Below are 20,822 nucleotides of genomic sequence, written 5' to 3'. Positions count from 1 at the left end.
AGACAACGTCAAAACAAGACATTTTGTAAGTATTGTAGTCAAATTACTTTATTTGTTTGGGAGATAACATGTACCCACTTGAAGAAGTGGGTTGAGATTTTATTTCATTTCTAAAAATCTATTGTTTTTGAGTTATAAATTTAAATAATTTTTAACAAATTTATCTTTATTGGGCATGCATCATCTAAGAAAAATCCATCAAAACCATACGACATATTCAAAATTTATTATAATCTAAACATAAAATTATTAAAATTTTACAATTACTATACAAAAAAAAAACCTATTAGCTTCCTTTATTAGTTATTGTCTAGAATTTTGGTGAATCCACAAACAAATTAAAACACATTAAAATCTACACCTAATATTAAACTGATTGTTATTCATTAACGATCATCAGCGCTGTTTGGATAACCGGAAACACATTAATAACCGATTGTGATTTCTTTGGTTACCCGTTAACCGGACGCAGTCTTTGGTTAACCGGAAACTTCTTCAAGTGGGTACAAAACCGTAGTCTAGAAATCACTGCAATTTACAGGATTTTACCATATCCATCTTCAAAAACCAGGTCATGTTTGGGCAAAAACAGAAACAACAATGCCTAAAAAATGGTTCCAAAAACTTAGAAACAACTTCCAGCCTTTCAAAAGACAATTTCTTGAACCAAATTCCATTTCTTGGGGTCAGAAAACAACATCACCGTCCTCGGACAATCCACTCTAAGTCGCTGATGATATTACACCTACTCTGTTTTGCAGGACAAAAAATTTCGGACAAAACCCAGTTTCGATCGATCATAACAGATCAGGTGGTACGATGAATCCTGCCGAGTCCTTGAGAGTCTTTCTTGCACGCCAATGCACCGCATTTGCTGTCTCTGACGTTCCCAGCTGCAGTAATCATGGAAAAACATATTCAAAGATAACTCGTAAAAAATGATTCAAAGCCGAGTTTTTTGGTATACCCACATGGATACGATTTCTAAAAGGCGGTTTACCTTTGTCTCCATTGAGTAGTAATCCTGCCATAGTTTCGCATCTTGGCTGTACGTTGCAACAGCAGAATCATACAACTTCCGAGCATTTCTGAGACAATCTTTATCACCTAGAGATGCAAGGTTCGATTCAATCTCGATGCAGACTCTGTAGAGAACGAGTCCGGGGTGGGGAAGAGCGAGGAACCTGTAAGTTTTAGCGAAAAATAAAGGACTTGATCAACCTTTCTACAAGGAAAGTGAAATATATGGTGACAGGTGAGAATTCTGGGGGAAAGAGATAAATGACACACCTCTTGTATGCCTCTCTTGCACTCTGAATCCCTCTAGTTTGAAGAATAAAATTTACAACCATGGAAGCAGGAGAAAACCCATGGTCACCTCCACCGCCTTTCGTTACCAAAATAACGGACATCTCGATGAGCTTGTCAAGATAATTTCTCTGATTAGCGAAGAACTTAAGGGCCTGTTACAAAATAAGTGAAAAAGGATGAGCATTTTAAGTGTAAGGACGAGAAATTTTGCCAAGAGAACAACACTACTAGCTAGTCATATACCATTTGCCACAAGCTCTCAGATTCGGAGATCGGCACTTTTTTCAAAGCATTAGAGAGAAGATCAAAGATTGACTGTGAATCTTCGTTACTAGGAGAAGTGGAATCCTTTGAAAGGGATCTCATTTTGATTGAGATCCTTGAAAGCCATAACTTAGCTGACCCCATAAATCTTCCGGAGCAAAGTTTTTCAGATAGCTTCTGAGCCTCTTGTGTCCTTTCCAGTTGCAAGTAGAAAGAAACATATTTGCAAGCAAGATCCTCAGTCAAACAACCAGTTGCATCAGCCTTTTGGTACACACTAATGAGATGTGAAACACAATCCGAAGTGTGGTTGGACGATGGAGAAATTTGATTATCATCGCTGTTTGATGGTGCAATAATCTCCATCAAGAACTTAATAAACATATCAAACATAGCGCTCGAAGTAGCGGTTCGTATACCTTCCTCATATACCTGCACTTGAGAAAAAACGGTTGTCATCCATCATGATATGCCAATATCTACTAGTAAGTTTAATTAGACACGCTACAATAAGATAATCGAGAAGGCAAGACAAATTCGCCATGGCCAATACACATGATTATCAAACTGAGGTATTTTGGTTGAAACAGAAAACAATGACAGGCAAAATCAAGACCAATACTATTTGTTCAACCATCTTGGTAAGCGTGCGACTAGCCATATCAACGAAGTTGAGTTTTACCTGAATAGCCTTTTGCAGTTGAGAATTCACAATTCCTTTGCTCGTCCCTCGGCTAATAGAATCACTCATTTCATATCTTGCAAGCCAATCCCAGTATCCAGGCTCCCTGCAGAAATCTCTTTTCATGTCACTTAGAATCGGATTTCGGATTTCTTCTGAACGGGCCAAATCAGTTCCATCCAAAATCTCTAAAAAGCGTTGTCTCAAGCTAAAACTAGAAGGAAGTGCTTCAACTGCTCCACTATATATGGTCTGAAGAACATCCGACCCTTTTTCCTGAAAGACATCCACTTTCTCACTAGTATCATCATCTTCAACGTTGGAACCTTCTTCCACAACTATAGGCAAAAATTCATCGTTTATTTCACCCGTCTCTTTCCCGTCCTCGGCGCTTTTCTTGTCTCCTAACAGATTTCCTTTAACCTCACCGAGGGCAAGTTTACGAGCTTTTAACTTATTTAGGTATGTGAGCTCCATGCGAAGGTACTCCACCCACAAGTCTTCTGAGTGTGGACACACTCTCAGACCATTCTGCATAAGAGCACGAGCTGCTGCAACATTCAAATTTTGATCAAACTCCCATGCTGCAGCGTATATCCATACTCCAGGAACTTTAGGATGAAATCTAATCACTTGAGCCAACACCTACACATATTTCAACAAATATTTTTTTTAAAAGAAAAAAGAAAGAAAAGGAAAAGTGGCATATTCAACAAAAGCACAAGAACTTCTCAAATCACAATGATCCTATCAGGTAACTCCGAATTCATCTAAAACATTTGAAGACATATATATCTTTCTCTAGCAATTTTAATTGACAAGGGCCAACGGCCGAATCATAAAACTAATTAACCCAATTTCTGAAGGGCTTTAATTCGTTTAAACTGAACTCACCAACTCAAGTAACCTGACTACAACCTTAAGACATGAACACAAAACACGGCTCAGCTGTCGAAATTCTACAGTGTCTGTTTCACTAACTATTGTTAGTAATAGAATCCGTTAGCTCCTTGGTAATAAAAAACCGTCCTTAGCAATGCCCTGTTACCGATTCCTATTAGCAATCTAATGAATGAAGAAAAAAGATCAAATGTTCTTAGGAAAAATTGATACTTTATGAGAAACCAAGTAATCAAATGATATATTGTAAAAACCATGACAGACCCATATTGTCAAGTGTCAACAATATAAAAAAAAAACAAGAATTCATTGGAAAATCTTCTGAAAAAAGGGGATTTTCCCATGTAAATTTAGTTAAATAAAACGAAAATCCCCAAAATTTACCTTCTTCATTCTCCCATTCTTCTTCTGCCTGCAGAACTCGAGATACCTAAACCACAAATTGATATCTCCCTTATACTTCATAGTCGCCAGCCTATAGATTTCCACGATCCTCGCGACGCCCGAGAAATCAGACACCGACTTCTTCATCTTCTTCTTGGCCTCATGCGCCACCGCCTTCTTTCGCAAGCGGCGTAGCTGATCGAGCTGAGTCTCGTAGTCGATATACGCAATGAAATCCTCCTTGAGCGGGCTCGGCCTCTTCAGCCGGTACTCGAACTTCCGGCGCTGCTTCACGATCTCAGCGATCTCAACGCGTGTGAAGATTCCGCGTTTCTCGAGGTCCTCGAGCTCATTGACCATCCGCTCGGGGGGGTATTGGACGACGTCCGCCATGGCGAGTCCACTCGGCGGCGACTCGGATGGTAGGGTTTAAGGCAAGACGGATAGTAACGAAGAGTGAGTTTTTCCCTTTTTTTTTTTGTGCTCTTTTTGAAAATCAGTTTTGCTTTTATGTTTCGATGAAATGGGCTAACTATGGTGGGCTTTAAAATTGGGCCTTAAGAGAAAGCCCAATGAGGTGAATGAGAATATTTGGCATAATTAATTTATTGAGCTAATTTTGCAGATTTATTATAAAATTTGAGTTCCACACTAACTAGCAACGGGCTTATTCCATATTCCGTTTGGACTCGATTTGTTTATATTCCAATTCAATTATTTAGGGTTTTTAAAAAATATATATATAACCATTCTTTTATTGAATTCGTTTTAGATTCAATTCAATCCAAAAAAATTACTATTTTAAAAAAAATATTTTTCCCCTTACTTTTTATTCAATTTTTTCGATCTTCTATCAATTTTAATTAATCGATTTTTATATCAGATTCGATTCACTTTTAGATATATATTATTCAGTTCAGATTGATTTTATTATTAACCGGATAAACAATCTCTAATCACAGTAAAATAAATCTTAATAAAAAAAATAACCAAACCAAAACGGAATTTCACAAAGTTTGGAGATGATATTACAATAAACTATTGTGTTATAACAATTTAATACTATTTATAAAAAAATTATCCAATGGAACAATTTCATTTCATAGAAAAAAACTCAGAGAAGCTCAAGAGGAGCTCTCAAAACACAAATCTGCCACCCTTTCGTGACACTAACATACACAACAACATTAGCCGACATAACGGTAATAACTAACTAACAAACGGTCACATGACATAAGATATGGCTCGTGTTTTAGATCGGCCTGGTGTGTCGGCCTCTGGCTCGGCCGCAGAGAAGGGCGTTCTTCGGGATCGGATACTCGTCCCTGTAAGAAGTGGACGATGTCCAAACCCGAAGGTAGAACTGTTGCCCCAAGTACTGTCTTCCCCATTCCTCCGACCTTATGTTCCACATCCCCACGTTGTCCAGCGCTATGTATATCGCTGTCCACGCTCTCGGGTATACCTATATCGTTCGATAATTTAGAGTAAACGATATAGTTATATATACACAAGATTATATAACTTTTTCATTTATACCAAAATTTCATAATTTCATATAAAATTAGATCACTGTTAAAAAAATGGTTTACCTGAACGGTGGAACGAGCAACTGCGTCATGGAGATTGTACTTTGCTCGGCTTCCTGCAGTCCATTGCCCTCCTTCCATCCTACCAAAACCCGGAATTTTATTACAAAATATTTCATAACATTTTACAAAATCGGGAATAAAAAACGCGAATCTGAGATCTTTCTTACCCGACGACGAAGAAGGAGTAACCGTCGATGTGCCAAGACTGGACAGTGTTCTCCCAGTTCTGGAACACGATCTCGATGAACTCTCTGAAGTTTGCGGCCATGACGGATGTCTGGAGTGACCCTCCGTTCCCACCAGAAGGACTCGTCGGTATGCTTCCGAGGTTGAAAACTCCAGAGATCTTGAAGTAATCCGCGAGCTTCAAGGGCGTGTCGGGAGCCACGAAGGACACGCCGTTGGCGGCGTACCTCTGCTTGCCGTTGATGTAAGGCGCTGAATTCGATACGATGATGGTTCGTCCCGGTTTGATCATACCGTAATGGTACGAACCCTGCGGGTTTGGCCTCGGTCCACTCGCTGTCAGATTCCTCCTGTTCCGTGCATAGGTACGCAATATAGTTGAGATTCAGGTTTCAAGATCCGTTGTTTATCGGAATTCTCGGGGTAGATTCGGGTATTTCGATCTGTGATTTAGGAGACTCGAGTATCCACATTTCGATATTCACGGCTGACGATTGGCAACGTGAGTACCCAAAACCATGAAAACATGTAAATTTTTCTTGACGTGAGTTGATTATTCATAGTAAAAACTGAACCCGAACCAACGGCTCGGGTTCCTCGTTTCATTTATCAATAGTTAACCTCGTTTGCTGCCAAGTACCCGTTTTCCGGATACCCATGAAACCTGTTGTTATCGGGTTTTAACACCCACCCCCACTCGAAGCACCAAAATGAAGCGAAAATTGTTACCTAATTGTTCGAGCTTGGAAGAGAGAGGAAGCGATGTCCAGGGTGGGTCCGGACGGAACAGGACCAGAGACTCCTCTTCCCGAGTTACTGTAATGAAGAACGGCGGTCGTGGTGAGGACCTTCCGTGTGAATCTCGAGGATACGACGATGTAATAATCCTGCGGCGCCTGGTTCGTTGTCACGAGAACAGAGTAGGACTGACCCAGATGAATGTCCAGAGACGAGTAGACGTTTTGAACCGTGTGGGAACCCTCTACTTCGACTAGCTTCATCGTGTGACCTTGGATTCGAAAGTTTATCGATGTTGCCAGTCCCACGTTCGATATTCTGAATCTGTATGTCTTCCCTGAAAGAAAGTGAAAATTTCGTCAGAAAGAGATGGAGCGAATCAGAGATTTGATCGTAAGATCGTATCAGAGGATATTGTCTGTGTTTCCTCTTACCAGGTTGCACGGTGAAAGTATTGCCGCCCCAGCCGCGGCCATTAATGAGAATTCCGTCGGGGAAAGGCAGATTCCGGCCAGCCTCTAACAGACGTCTCAGAACCTATCATTAACCCGAAAAAGTAAGATTCGGGTTTTGCATTTAAGAATTCTGTTTGAGTTTATGAACACCAAAGTTCAGTTCTTTGCCAATCCACAGAATCTTTGAAAGACTGATGTGTGTTTCAAGAACCGACACCCGAGTTTTTGGAGGGGGTTTCTTGCGGTACAAGTAACGAGGATTAGGACGGAGAGAAGAACTTACGTAGTGGTTAGTTTTGTACCAATCTCCGGCGAGAAGCCAGAAGTCTCCGTCCGGTGGAGAGAAAGGGACGGGAATTTGGGGACGGCTCCACACACGGATGGCTCCAAAGGCGCCGGCGGCTTTGTGGAAGGCGAGGGAAGGGAAGTAGAAGTAGCTACCGATTTGGTCCTTCACTTGGATAATGTAAGTGAAGTTCTTTCCGGGTGGGATCGGACATGTCGTCCCTATTACCCCATCTTGCCATGAGTTCTTCCTCTGTTGCAGCCCGTTCCTGCAAACATCGACAAACATTTTAGCAAATCAAAATGCCAACTTTTTTTGGATTTAGATTGAGATCAAACAAAACAGAAAATTCACAAAGCATAAGTTTTTTGAAAATCTGTGCGATTTGTTCCCAAGTTTGTGGTAGAAATTCTTCAGAACCAAAGGAAACAGCATGACAGCTGACTATTTAATTATCAGGGACCTTTTGGAACATATCGAAAGTTTAGGGCGACATTTTATATATCTCAAAAAGACCAGGAGTAAAAAGTTATTTTCGACCCTTTGTGTCCTGTGTAAGTGAAGATTATATGGGACCGGTCCGACCAAAACCAAACTAAATGGAATCAAATCGATGCAGGAACCAGATTCAGTTCCCATAACCTCCCTACAACGTCATCAGATCTTACACTATTACAAATGTTGTGTATATATATATATATGTATATATACATTGGCTCATGAGTGGAATTTCTTAATGGTTCTTGTTTTTTTTTTTATATATATTTTAATGTTCTTTTTTCCTCTATTTGCAGCACTCATTGTGGGCTTAATGGAGGACCATTTGCAACCAAGATAAAGTTTACATCTTTCAAAGGAAATCCAAAAGAGAAAAGAAAGATGTATGTATGTATGTATGTATGTATGTATGTATGTATGTATGTATGTATGTATGTATGTATGTATGTATGTATGTATGTATGTATGTATGTATGTATGTATGTATCAAAAAAAAAAAATGTATGTATGTATGCCGCAGTGCAAGATCTACTCAAAACCCATGTGTCTGAAACCGGCATTTTTCTTCAGACAACATTAAAAAATAAAATAAAAAGCGCCCAAAAAAGTTAAGAGATTCCTTTCCCATTACAAAACTTTCTCGTTCCTCGCTGTTCGGAATATGCAGTTTTCTCGGCATCCAAACATCACATTATCCCCAGAAAATAAAAAGATTAAAGATTGAGGAGATACCGACCAAGAAATGAGGAAAGGCTCGTTCAAGTAATTGTAAACACTGATAATCAAGTTGTCGTTCGTCACCGCGTCGATGTGAGGGCCAGGAAACTGCCCATTTATCAAGATCCCCTGAACCAAACACACGCCGCCGAGAAACAAAAAGCTTCAGCGGATTTTCTCGGCATCCAAACAGAATGAACAGGAAAAAGAGAAAGAACGTACCTGCTGTTTAACACCAAGAGGATAAATGTCGCCATAAGTCACCTTCCAAGTGAAGAATCTATAAGGGTTTTCTCCGAATACGCCATTGACGAGAACCAGAAGAAGAATGGCTGAAACTTTGCAGGAATCTCTCATTCTCTCTCTCTCTCTCTCTCTCTCTCTTCAGTCTCTTTGTTTTGTTTTTAATCTTCTTTGGATCTCAGAGACTGTGTGTAGATCCGTATACAGAGAGATTGGGAGATAGGGTAATGCCGGTGCTCTCTTAAATATAAGCAGCACCATCTTTTTTTTTTCATTTATATTTTTTTAAATGAATTAACATATTCTTTCAATATTATCATTCGGTCAATATATTTTAAAGTATATAGACTAAATTAAACTCCACCAAAAATTAATTTTTAGGCATAATTTTATATTCACTGTTATTATAATCAGTAAATCCTTTTTTCGTATATTATTTATTAACTTTAAAAAAAATTATCATGTGTAGATTCCAAAGTTAGTTAGCAGTATCTATATATGGGTTTGAGATTTGATTATCCGGTAACGAAATTTCGAGATTTTCTTGATTAAAAATTATAAACTTTGGTTAAGTAATTAATAAAGTCCAAATAAATTACATTAACTTTGTGAAACCGCTTGGATTGTCACATTAATCCAAACTAAGCAAGCTCTGTAAAATATGTTTTACACATGGTAGTGGATTGTAATTTGTAGTATTAAATTAATCATCTATAAATTAGAAACTGATATTTATTATTATTATTATTATTATTATTATTATTATTATTATTATTATTATTATTATTATTATTATTCTTTTGTTATTTATATGTTTTGGGTTTATGGGTCAGAGCCCATCTCTCGGTATTGTCCGCAAGAGAACTAAGGAAACGCGGCGTATGAGCTGTCAGAGAGAAGAATCCTCAGCACTTACATATGCTAGTAAAATTTCGTAATCACCGTTCGATTTACACTCTACGGAGGAATTAGAATGCAGTCGACGGTGAAGATTGATGGTCAGATCTATTGGTGATAGAGTACGGTACATTTAACCGCAGAGAATACTGCCCCTAGCTTTCACGTGCTGCTGTTGCGTTCTGAACCATCGGCAAAGGAATTGAACGAAACCAAAGAAAACGACAGAACAGGAAAAAATAAATTGTTATTAGCTTTTGTATAAAACAATATATTTATAAAAAAAATTGAGTGTAACAATATATATATATATAAGGTTGTATAATACTGATATCATATTTGAGAAAAATGAATAGAGGAATGGTACAAGTGGGTTCCGAAATCTTCGGCGAAAGCGATTCTTTGATCTAAACGTAATTTAGAAATTAATAATATCTCTTGGTCGTTGGATTCACATTTTGTGAATATATATTAGACAGATTAAAATATATATATATATACAAATGATGTATGAAAAAAAAAACTTTTCTCGAAATAATTTTCACTGTCCAATATCCATTTTAAATTATGGAATTTTAAGCTCTTCCTTGCTACTAGGTGTGGGCAAAATATCCGAAAAATCCGAACCGATCCGTTATTCGATTCGTATCCGGATCGAAAATTCGGATATCCGGAGTTTACGGATCAGATACGGATATTTATTTGGAGATATTTGTCGGATACGGATCAGATACGGATATTAAATTTGAATTATTCGACATATCCGATCCGATCCGTGTTTTGTAATAATATTATTAAATATAAGAATAATTTGGTATGAAGATTTAAAATTCTTAATATTTACATGTTTTTTTAGGGTGATTCAAGAAAACTTTTATATATATTGAGGTTTATAATTTTAATTTTTGAATATTAAGATTTATTATGCTTAGTGTTTTGAATTGTGAATATATTTGTATGTAATAGATTATAATTGTATTTGTATTTAAGTTGATTTGGAATGTTTAAATTATGAATTTTAAATTTGTGAATATTATTTATCTTAAATAAATTATATATTTTATTTACGTTTGAATTTGTTATTTAATTTAAATTTAAAATTTTATAATATTTTAGGTCGGATACGGATATCCGCAAATATCCGTGATTTTAACGAATATCCGAAGTTGCGGATATTCGAAAATTACGGATCGGATACGGATAACAAAATCGAATATTTGTGCGGATCGGATACGGATACGGATATCTCCAAAATCCCAGATTTCCGATCCGTGTCCACCCTACTTGCTACTCAATTCTTCTAATAAACTCTTGCTGCAGAAACAAATAGCGTACAATTAAATTTGGTGCAAAATATAGGGAATCGTAAATATATAAAATAGACCAAGAAATGTGTGTATATACATATATATATATATATACACACACATTATTGTCACATGCACGGAGATGGAGGAAGGTTCCCAACAAATATATTTTCATAATGCCACCGCATAATTAATGTATCTTCATGATTTACTAAGTTCATATAAGAATCTCATTTAATACCACCATTTATTTTATTTTTATTTTTCTCGGGTTGCGGTGCATAAATATTTATGTCAACGATATAATTATAAAATCTTGATCTTACATAGGCTCATCGCCATTACATTTAAAAGCGCACATACATATATGTATATATATATATATATAATTTAACTGCAGTGGGCTGACGTGGGCTTGACAACTGTCTCGTATAGGCGTAGCCCAGTATTTATTGGGCCTAATGCCAGCCCATCACTTAGGTAACCAATATTACCATTTTTAATTTTATGAATGGATCACAATACCTTTTTTTAAGACTAAATAAAAATAATAAAAAGTAAAAAAAACAATCTTTTTATATCGAAATTTTCATTTAACGATTTTTTAGTAGATTATTATTTTTATATTTATGTTGAAAATTTTGATATTTGGGATTATTTCTAAAACAAATTCAAATTATGAAATTAGTTTGAGTATGATTCATGAAATTAAGAGATACCCTTTAACGTTTTTAAACAACGGTTCTTTTACGAATAGGATTAAAAACAAATAATTAATATTGAGCTCCAATATACGATCAGATGACATTTTGCGACTGAATTACGGGATAGTGCTATTATAATCATTGTATGATATGGGGCTTATATATTATGATACATATCGTGCTCGCTTTTACAAAATTTTTATATTTTTTATTTTCTTACGAAAGCAACGTGAATTTTTATAACAAAGACCCTTATTTACCATTTGTTAAGCATATTATAATTTGATTTATCTCTCTCTTAAATCGCATCGGGATGAATCCCACCAATAGCATTTCATTCCCAATTTTTTTATTTTGCCTTGTGTTCTTATTAAAAAAATAAAAATTAAGCATGCGTTTGCTTCATTTTGTCACATGCATTGCAATGTTCAGGTAGGTGGGATACCTACTTAAATAACTTGGTCAATTTTATGAGGTCTACAACTATATATATATATATATAATTCTTAGTGAAGTTGGATGAACATGTAATTACTTAGTACGAAAGATAATAAAAATATGTATACGTATTTTTTTGGCGGTAAACAATATGTATATGTATTAATTTATAGAATTCTTATATTGGTACGTTCAAAGAGGTTGAAACTTGAATTATGTATTTAATTCCTTCCCCCGTGTTATTCACGTGAAATAAAAAAATATATAGGTGTAAATTGGATTCAACAATCAATTATTCAGTTTTTTTTTTAATCCGAAGGATTTAATTTAAATGCACCCTTTGGAATGTATATAACTATTCATCATAATGGTGTATCTATAAAATTATGCACTCTTAGAATGTATATACATCCCTAATGATCAAATCAGATCAGAAAACATAATAGAAAAACATGAATAATTATTAAATTCTTTGAATGAATATATATATATACACATTATAATCTTTTTTTTTAAGTTAGTGCTTTGGAAAAAATTGACCACGATTCTTTACCCCCGCACACCGAAATGACGAACGCGATGATATTTCCCAAACCTTCATCCAATCAGAGGATGACACGTCATCATAATGCCCGGCCACAAAAGCGTCCAGGTTCAATGAACCTGAATTCACCAGGATTTTTTTGTGTTATTTATTTGCTTTGAGTCATCTCGTGTTTCTCAAATTCGTTTGAGAAAAAAAAAATAGAGAAACAATCTCTGGAAATTTTCTTAGAGATATTCCGAAAATTAGCTGAGAAATGGCGTCGGCGTTCACTGCTTCTTCTTCCTCTGCTTCTTCCGTGATTCCGAGCTCTGGTTTCTCGTGTCTGGGTTCTCATTCGGAGATCAAAGGTATAACCATAATTCCTGGCGATCCCATTTTCTCTTCGGTTTTCTCTGTAACCAAACAGCACCTGGGAGCAACATTTATGTCATTTTCTAGGGAAATCGTAGGAATTGCTAGATGGGTCAATCGATGTGTTTTGGGTTTTGATTCGTATTTCGCTTGTATCGGCGAATGGATGCTAAAGTTATTCAAATCCGGGGTTTTTTTTTTCAGCTACGCAAATCGGTTCATTGAGGTTGGTGGGGGATCGTTTTAATGTTGCTCCATCATCCCTGAATCTGTTCGGGAGACGATCCTCGCTGAAACCCTTGAATGCTGAGCCAAAAACACAAGATGCCGTGGGTCCTCTTGCGGCAACCATTGTTGCCCCTGGTAAGTTGGTTTATTTGATTCGATCGCGGTTCTTTCCGATGTTCATGAAGGTGATATTGCTCGCTAGTTTAAATCAAGCTGTTTAATTGGGTTCATGCTAATCGCTTTGCCACATTTGTTAACAGAGTTTGAAGAAAAAGTGGAGGCGGAGAACTTTGAGGAACTGGCGGAGAGGCTAGAGAATGCTTCGCCTCTCGAAATTATGGAACAGGCTCTTAAGAAGTTCGGAGACGATATTGCTATCGCCTTTAGGTATTACATCGATCTTGAGAATATGATAAAGTGTAGCAATTGGATTGGATTAGGTGATGCTTTTTCAAGTACCGGTTTTGGTAAATTGGTTTCTTTCTTCCTGTTTCAGTGGCGCCGAAGACGTTGCTCTTCTTGAGTATGCTCGCTTAACTGGGAGACCCTTTAGGGTTTTCAGCTTGGATACGGGGAGACTGAATCCTGAAACGTACAGATTCTTCGATGCAGTGGAGAAGCATTACGGCATTCGAATTGAATACATGTTTCCTGATGCGGTTGAGGTCCAAGCCTTGGTTAGAAACAAGGGTTTGTTCTCTTTCTATGAAGATGGTCACCAAGAATGTTGCCGTGTGAGAAAGGTCAGACCTTTGAGACGTGCTCTAAAGGGCTTGCGTGCCTGGATCACCGGCCAGAGGAAAGATCAGTCTCCAGGGACTAGATCAGAGATCCCCATTGTTCAGGTTGATCCAGTTTTCGAAGGAATTGATGGTGGTGTTGGTAGTTTGGTGAAGTGGAACCCTGTGGCCAATGTCCAAGGGAACGATATCTGGAATTTCTTGAGGACCATGGATGTACCCGTGAACACCCTTCACGCAGAAGGATATGTCTCGATTGGGTGTGAGCCATGCACGAGGGCCGTTTTACCCGGGCAGCACGAGAGAGAAGGAAGGTGGTGGTGGGAAGATGCCAAAGCTAAGGAGTGTGGACTTCACAAGGGGAATATCAAGGAGAACGGCAATGCAACGGCCAGCGTGAATGGGAAATCCGCTGTTGCAGACATTTTCAACAGCGAGAATTTGGTGAGCTTGACCCGAAAGGGGATACAGAATTTGCTGAAGTTGGAGAACCGTAATGAACCATGGGTCGTCGTCCTCTATGCACCATGGTGCCCTTTCTGCCAGGTAAAAAATGTCTGCATACACAAAGTAACATGTTCTCATTTTCCATGAAAGGATGAAACTTAACCAGGGTTTTGTCATGGATTTGTATTGTGATCAGGCAATGGAGGCATCATATGTTGAACTGGCAGATAAGTTGGCTGGAACGGGCGTGAAGGTTGCCAAGTTCAGAGCAGATGGCGACCAGAAGGAATTCGCGAAGCAGGAGCTCCAGCTCGGGAGCTTCCCCACCATTCTGGTCTTCCCGAAGAACTCTGCCCGACCCATCAAGTATCCATCCGAGAAGAGAGACGTGGATTCACTTATGTCCTTTGTGAATCTTGTCCGGTAAATCTGCGGAAGACCCGACGAGACATTTTGCCATGAAAAGGAGATGAAGAAAACTATTCATCTTGTTCGGTAATGATGATAGTACAGAAGGAAAGTTCGCGAGACTTGGGAACTATCCAACCGGGCTTATATAAGATGTGGTGGTGGAGACGGAGTGAGTAGCGGAGGCCATGGAAGACTTTTTAGAGTTTGCCCCAAGAGCCTTTTTGTATATTTTGTGGTTTATAGTTAAAAAAATAAGTTTGTGTTTTGTCCTGCAACTGCCTTTGTAATGATATGATGCAGTTCAATGGTAATTATTTAGATTCACATCTTCCATGTTAATTAAACACCTAAACCATCATTAACTAACCTTAATCAAATAAATCGATGAGACTTTGAAATGTTCAGTTTCTAAAAGACATTAACGACAGCTCTAGGCAACAAACACAACACAACAATGCGGGCCTCAACTCTGTTTCTTCTGTTTATATGAACGAGCAAGATAAACACTTTCAGACAAATAGAAAGATGAATCGGTGAAAACCAAACCCAGATCAAGTACTTCACTACTTCCTGTCCAGATCATTGCCCGGTGATTATGGTTTTTCCAAGTTTTGTTTCTTCTCGAGCTTAGGAGATGGATCATTGACTGGTACGGTGATGTTCGGTTCTCTATGGTTTAATCAATTGATCGGAAAGAGTTTCCCCTGTGGCTGAGTGGTGCCGCTTCTCATCATCGCGCAGAACTCTTGATAGTTTATTCTTCCATCCTGAAAGAAAAATGAGTCATCCCTTCCATAACCATGATCGTTCTAGAGCTTATTTTGCATTATCCATGTCTGGTTTCAAAAGAAGTATCTTCAGATTTAGCTGAGGAATATCAATGAAGAGAAAAAATCTGATATAAAGCACCGCCTCCCAACTGCAGCAGGAAAGAGGAATATTATGCAGATGAATGACTTACATTGTCGGTATCGACTTCTGCTATCACTTCTCTGATGCTATCTTCATCGCCCATTCCGTACTCTTTCATGGCCGTTTCCAACTCATCCCTCGTGATATATCTGCGCAAGTAAACAAATTCACAGCGATTTCTCATAAGAACATATACAACGATGTTGATCCATATTCATACATTACAGTTTCCATTTTCTGTAGTTCCTTTTTTCTGATCTTATATCTCCATTCAACTTCAGAACAAGGGTTACTCAGAGAACTATATACCGATATACAGAAGCAAATGTTCAAATATAGTATCCAAGGGCTGAGATTGATTCTCCAATTCGATGCATATAACCGTCTCAGATGCAAGAACAACAGAAGAGCGTACCCGCTACTGTCCTTGTCAAAGTGTTTAAACGCTTTGTACAAGTGCTCATCTCGCTCCAACCGATACCTATGCATCGTTGCTGAGATAAACTCGATGTAATCAATCGTTCCATTACCATCCACATCAGCCTGAAAACATTTCGATATGTTTCAGATTTTCTCTTTTCTCATACACCGATGAAATTTTCAATATAAAAGAATTAAGGAAAAAAAATGATCAAGAAAAGCTGATACTCATTACTCACGGCTTCCATGAGTTGCTTAACTTCAGTTTCCGAGAGTCTAGACCCGAGTCTTGCCAACCCGGTTTTGAGTTCTTCATATGTGATCGTGCCACTTTTGTCAGTATCCATGTTTGCAAACATAGTCTTAAGACCTTTAATCTCCTCTTCTGACATGTTCTCTGCTATGACCTGCAAGATGCAACAAAAGTAACATCCAAAACATTCAGCCTCTAACATAAAAAGCAAGAGAAAAAGATTTGCAATTCCTTCTGACACTACGGATTGAGCGAAACCCCTAAAGAAAACTTGGGTTTTGTCTTCGGCTTTATGATAACCTAAGTCTGGTAAATTTCATCATCTTGTTTCTAGTGAAAAACAGTAGCATCCTTATGGAGAAGAACCCCCCCCCCCCCCCCCCTTGAAGGAAAAAGAAAGCATTTATCTCTTCCCAGAAAGAAAGTACCATCTTACTTAACAGGAATCAACAAGATGTTTCAGTTGATTAGAGGACATGAAAATGATGACAAGATAACCTTCAGACAAGATGCATGACTTGGTGTTTTCTGTTCTGGAAACACAAAAGCTACTGTACCTTCAGCGCTAGTTTTTTAAGCTTGTTCATTGCTCTGAATTGCTTCATACGGGACAAGACGGCGCTATCAATAGGCTTGTCCGGTGCTTCTCCGCCTTTAATCCATGGATGTTCTGGAGAAAAACACGAGAATCACAACTATAAGTAACGCAAATTGGAAGTTAGAGGTTAATCAAGTCCCAAGATTGTTGAAGTTTTTCATGATAAAGAATCAGAAAGATGCATTTGATTATCAATGGTGTCTACTCATAAGTGTAGAAGTAGAGCTTCCAATGCAAAAACACACAGAAATAAATTACAAACAAAAATTTACAGTTTGAAACCAAGCTATGCACAACTTTTCGGTCAGAACCCAGCAATGTCGGAAAATATATATAGATAGGATTACATATAACAATGTAATAATATCATTGTTAACATGCTTACCAAGAACCTGTGAAGCGGTGATTCGTTTCTTCGGGTCCTTGGTGAGCATCTTCCTGACAAGGTCTTTTGCACTCTCGGAGATAGATGGCCATGGTTGGCTATCAAAGTCAATTTCGCCCTTTATAATCTCATCGAATATTCCTTTCTCGGTTTCTACAATTATAAATCCACACAAGGATATGAATCACAAATCAAATCCTGAGAAGAAGAAAACAAGCGATGATAAATCGAAAGAAATTTCGTCAGCTCTAAAGCTTTACCGGCCCAGAAAGGAGGAACACCGCTAAGGAGAATGTACAGAATAACCCCTGCACTCCAAATGTCAATTTCCTTGCCGTAACTTCTCCGCAATACTTCAGGGGCAACATAGTAGGCACTGCCAACTATATCTCGGTAAACTCTCCCTGTAAAAGCATATGAATTCAGGTCATCAATATGATAAGGTGCACACCACATAGACCCGATAATTCATTTTTGTCGGTGTGTTCAGAAAGAGGAACCAAAAATGAATCAGACCATTGGATTTGAACAATCTATAGCCCGATTTAAGGGGGAAACCGTGTAAATATACATTTATCAGAGCAGATAGAACTATGAATAGCAGCCAATGATGGTGTAAAGTTATGTGAAGAAAGATTCACATTCACACATTCAAAAGGGAATACACGTGAGAAAATAAATCTATTGATTAACTTCTACCTCTATGCACTGGCGTACAGATATACGATATATGATATAAGATACTCACTTTATACTATTTCAAACTTGAATTCGAGAAAACAGAAACCCTTGTAACACACTGATCAACAATGAAACTCTACTAACAAAAAGAGGACATTTTGATTCCAACAAAAAGCTATCTCCTTTTTTTTTCCAACAGTAAGACAACGACCGATCATTCACGCAACAAAACCTAAACGAATCCAAACTTTGACAAACAAGATCACAACAGAGTTCCGTTAACCTGATTAAGGATCGACATGTTACGAATATGTTCCAAGAGCTCAAAACTTTCTAGGACAAAGATAATCACAGGCTCTCACCTTCCTCGATGTATACAGACAACCCGAAATCTGTTGCTTTGAGCATAGCGTTTTCGTCTTTGCTGGCGAGCAAGAAGTTCTCCGGCTTTAGATCTCTATGCATCACACCCATGAAATGGCAAATCTGTACAACATTCACGATTGACCTAATGATTCCTGCCGCTGCTCTCTCTGAGTAATGCCCCTGAGCTATGATCCTATCAAATAACTCTCCCCCAGCACACAGTTCCATCACTAGATGTACGGACTGCTGATCCTCATAAGCACCCTTAATCTCTACGATATTGGCCTGTCCTGACAAGTACTGCATTATCTGAATCTCCCTTTTCACATCCTCTTTGTCTTGTCTACTCGTTAGCTTCCGCTTGAGGATGGATTTGCAGGCGTAAGTGTTACCTGTGGAAATCTCCGTACATCTGTACGTTATACCGAATTGGCCGCGACCCAGTTCTTTCCCGAGTGTGTAGAACTTCTTGATGTCTTCGAAGGATTTCCCGAGTATGGTATCTGGTTCTCGGACAGCGACGGGCTTCAGTGGTGTCGAAACCTGCTGAGGAATCGGCTGATTCGCGGGTTTCGGTTGAGAGTTCGTCTGCGGCTGATGATTCTGCGGGTCTGATTGTTTCCGAGGCTCGGGGACGTGATGGACGACATGGGTTTGTGTGGGATTGGTCGGAACTGAACTCCGTCCGCCACTGACGCCCGCTTGAGCTCCCCGGTGTTTGTTGCTGAAGCAACCCATCTGAGAGTTTCCACAGGAGTTTGGTAGGGTTTTCGGGTTTCGAGCACAGGGAGGGGAAAGGGGGTCAGATCGAGGGTTTCGAGATACGGGGGCTGGAATTTGTCTGGAGGGACATGAGTGGTGTTTCTTTGACTGGGTTTGTCGTGACTGAGCCTCCACAAGACAGAGAAAATTGCGGATTTTGCCGACATTCACGCTTTCTGTCGTCTTCTCATCTCAGAATCCTAATCCGAAAACTTGAATATTCATCACATCTTTAGGAAGAGATGGATTCGTAGAGGCGAATCGTCGAATTGCTCTTCATTCTAATTTTTTGCTAAAAATAACTCTAGAAATCAGAATATGCCCTCTTCTCCTTCGCGTTTTCAATCCCCTAAAAATGGTAACTTTAGATTTTTTGGATCCATGACCAGTGGCGGATCCAGAAATTTTTTTCAACGGGGGCAACAAATATAAATATGATATAAAATATAAAAAACTAATAAAAATATATTATCAGAAAAATATTTTTCATTATATAGCTAAATTCTCCGATCTTTCATTTTTTTAAATCTATTCCTAACAACTTCATTTATAATTATCTCAAACATATTTTTTTCGATAAAACAAATTAGAAAATCACTCAAAGGCTGATCACCAATCCGATTACGCAAAGTTATTTTAACATGACTAAAAACTGTCATATAAATGAGCAATTTTGAATTTATTCCGTTAAATAGATCATTAAATTTTGGACACTGTAAATTTTTTTGAGAAATTTCTCAATAGATTTCTCTGTTAAATCAATTATGAGATTTGTATAAAAACAAATTTATTAATATGATAGATATTTAGAAATAAATGAATAAAAGATAAAAAAAATATTTAAAATAAAATCCAGAATACTTATATATTTTTGTTGGTTTTAGTTTTTTGGATTTAATTATTATTGGATTTTTATTTTTTTATTTGATAAAAAATTAAACAGAATTAATTTGGAGTTGGTAAAGAATATAAAAAAATGAAGGAGAATGTAAAATTGGTAGAAAAAAAAATTGAAAAAAAAAAGATTTAGGGTTAAAAAAATGAGGGGGCACCATTTCATTTTTAATGGGGGCATTGTTATAATTTAATTAAAACTATAAGTAATATTTCTTTTTTTTAAAATGTGAATGGGGGCATGTGCCCCCACTTATGTGCAAGTAGATCCGCCCATGTCCATGACCAAAAACCAGTTCTGTTTAATACGACATTGAAACGGAGAGAATGGAAAGGAAAATAATAATTTATATTCATATTGAAAAATATAAGAAAAAAATTGTGAATAATTTTGCACTTTTCGGTGATGATGTCTTGAAGGAAAAATAATTTTTGGAATTGTATCAATGATTACGTACCATATAATTGATGTAATAATAAGCATGCAAAATGACAAATCCAATTAATGTCTATTGTATAATATTCACATGACATAAACATGGCATCTACCAAAAATTCCACTACTCTTTGACATATCTAATTTCCTAAAAATATTCCATTTTTTGCTTTTAATTTTAAAATTTTATTATAATAACACACATATGTATATATTATAAAAAAATATTAATTTAATATTATCCAATTTCAAGATTATATTATTCGATATTATTTTGTATTTATCAATGAATTAATCACTTTTATATCATTTCAATAAAGAAAAATAATATATTTCGCTACGAATTTTCGTTTCTAATTACTATTCAATTTTTAATTTGATAAAAAATGACATAAGAATTTAAAATTTTCCAAAATTTCACACAAAATATGAAAATGTCTTCTAATTTTTACATTGTATGATTTTAAAAATTTTGAATTTGTATATACGATTTTTATCAAATTAAAAATTAATATAGAAAATTAGAATATTAACGAAAATTGGTGGAGAATATTCTATTTTCACTTCCGAATAACTCTGAAACTAGCTGGCTTGGAGTGTAGTCCGTACATTGATTACATTTATTTGGACCATAATTTTAGAGACGTTTGGATAACATTGGGTTTACTACGGCCCATTTCCTGATTCTAAATTGGGCCCATATGAAAATGGGATATTTACCTCTCTAATTTAGGTTTTGAATTTGCACGGGAAGATTTTTATTTTGAATTTTTTGTTTTAGTTTTTAAA

The 20,822-nt window shown here is 37.2% G+C and overlaps 4 protein-coding genes across 4 annotated transcripts; 1 reads left to right on the top strand and 3 right to left on the bottom strand.

Moving 5' to 3' along the window:
* Positions 1–514: 514 nt before the first annotated feature.
* LOC104806309 (U3 small nucleolar RNA-associated protein 6 homolog) lies at positions 515–4,009 on the bottom strand. The gene is made up of 6 exons (XM_010531142.1): positions 3,542–4,009; positions 2,258–2,902; positions 1,555–2,007; positions 1,291–1,463; positions 1,001–1,184; positions 515–893 (listed from the first exon to the last, which is right to left on the bottom strand). Exons 1-6 carry the CDS (start codon positions 3,932–3,934, stop codon positions 798–800), a joined length of 1,944 nt encoding a protein of 647 aa, XP_010529444.1. The 5' UTR covers positions 3,935–4,009; the 3' UTR covers positions 515–797.
* A 573-nt stretch (positions 4,010–4,582) lies between these two features.
* On the bottom strand, positions 4,583–8,483 carry LOC104806308 (L-ascorbate oxidase homolog). The gene is made up of 8 exons (XM_010531141.2): positions 8,236–8,483; positions 8,033–8,142; positions 6,796–7,066; positions 6,492–6,594; positions 6,049–6,394; positions 5,301–5,669; positions 5,134–5,212; positions 4,583–5,006 (listed from the first exon to the last, which is right to left on the bottom strand). Exons 1-8 carry the CDS (start codon positions 8,368–8,370, stop codon positions 4,794–4,796), a joined length of 1,626 nt encoding a protein of 541 aa, XP_010529443.1. The 5' UTR covers positions 8,371–8,483; the 3' UTR covers positions 4,583–4,793.
* Positions 8,484–12,335: 3,852 nt separating this feature from the next.
* Positions 12,336–14,650, top strand: LOC104806307 (5'-adenylylsulfate reductase 1, chloroplastic-like). Its single transcript, XM_010531140.1, has 5 exons — positions 12,336–12,496; positions 12,705–12,863; positions 12,989–13,115; positions 13,225–14,014; positions 14,112–14,650. Exons 1-5 carry the CDS (start codon positions 12,403–12,405, stop codon positions 14,340–14,342), a joined length of 1,401 nt encoding a protein of 466 aa, XP_010529442.1. The 5' UTR covers positions 12,336–12,402; the 3' UTR covers positions 14,343–14,650.
* A 39-nt stretch (positions 14,651–14,689) lies between these two features.
* LOC104806305 (calcium-dependent protein kinase 21) lies at positions 14,690–19,062 on the bottom strand. The gene is made up of 8 exons (XM_010531139.2): positions 17,938–19,062; positions 17,155–17,298; positions 16,895–17,047; positions 16,469–16,581; positions 15,898–16,065; positions 15,654–15,781; positions 15,288–15,387; positions 14,690–15,093 (listed from the first exon to the last, which is right to left on the bottom strand). The coding sequence occupies exons 1-8, from the start codon at positions 18,677–18,679 to the stop codon at positions 15,007–15,009; spliced, it is 1,635 nt and encodes a 544-aa protein (XP_010529441.1). The 5' UTR covers positions 18,680–19,062; the 3' UTR covers positions 14,690–15,006.
* Positions 19,063–20,822: the final 1,760 nt, after the last annotated feature.

The sequence above is a fragment of the Tarenaya hassleriana genome, unplaced genomic scaffold, assembly GCF_000463585.1.
Source record: "Tarenaya hassleriana unplaced genomic scaffold, ASM46358v1 Cleome12, whole genome shotgun sequence".
Classification (NCBI taxonomy): domain Eukaryota; kingdom Viridiplantae; phylum Streptophyta; class Magnoliopsida; order Brassicales; family Cleomaceae; genus Tarenaya; species Tarenaya hassleriana.
Note: the sequence above shows the minus strand (reverse complement) of the source record. Positions and strands in the feature narration are given on the sequence as shown.

What these genes read in the sequence shown, in the direction of transcription:
- LOC104806309 (XM_010531142.1), bottom strand. Translation starts at nt 3,934, where the DNA reads ATGGCGGACGTCGTCCAATACCCCCCCGAGCGGATGGTCAATGAGCTC. An exon ending in CTGAGAGCTTGTGGCAAATG is followed by an intron (nt 1,464 to 1,554) that starts GTATATGACTAG and finishes ATTTTGTAACAG; the next exon opens with GCCCTTAAGTTCTTCGCTAA. An exon ending in GCAAGAGAGGCATACAAGAG is followed by an intron (nt 1,185 to 1,290) that starts GTGTGTCATTTA and finishes TAAAACTTACAG; the next exon opens with GTTCCTCGCTCTTCCCCACC.
- LOC104806305 (XM_010531139.2), bottom strand. Translation starts at nt 18,679, where the DNA reads ATGGGTTGCTTCAGCAACAAACACCGGGGAGCTCAAGCGGGCGTCAGT. An exon ending in TGTTCCTCCTTTCTGGGCCG is followed by an intron (nt 17,048 to 17,154) that starts GTAAAGCTTTAG and finishes TTATAATTGTAG; the next exon opens with AAACCGAGAAAGGAATATTC. An exon ending in TTTGACAAGGACAGTAGCGG is followed by an intron (nt 15,388 to 15,653) that starts GTACGCTCTTCT and finishes TTACTTGCGCAG; the next exon opens with ATATATCACGAGGGATGAGT.
- LOC104806307 (XM_010531140.1), top strand. Translation starts at nt 12,403, where the DNA reads ATGGCGTCGGCGTTCACTGCTTCTTCTTCCTCTGCTTCTTCCGTGATT. An exon ending in GATATTGCTATCGCCTTTAG is followed by an intron (nt 13,116 to 13,224) that starts GTATTACATCGA and finishes TTCCTGTTTCAG; the next exon opens with TGGCGCCGAAGACGTTGCTC. An exon ending in CATGGTGCCCTTTCTGCCAG is followed by an intron (nt 14,015 to 14,111) that starts GTAAAAAATGTC and finishes TATTGTGATCAG; the next exon opens with GCAATGGAGGCATCATATGT.
- LOC104806308 (XM_010531141.2), bottom strand. Translation starts at nt 8,370, where the DNA reads ATGAGAGATTCCTGCAAAGTTTCAGCCATTCTTCTTCTGGTTCTCGTC. An exon ending in CTCTTGGTGTTAAACAGCAG is followed by an intron (nt 8,143 to 8,235) that starts GTACGTTCTTTC and finishes TGTTTGGTTCAG; the next exon opens with GGGATCTTGATAAATGGGCA. An exon ending in TACTCCTTCTTCGTCGTCGG is followed by an intron (nt 5,213 to 5,300) that starts GTAAGAAAGATC and finishes GGGTTTTGGTAG; the next exon opens with GATGGAAGGAGGGCAATGGA.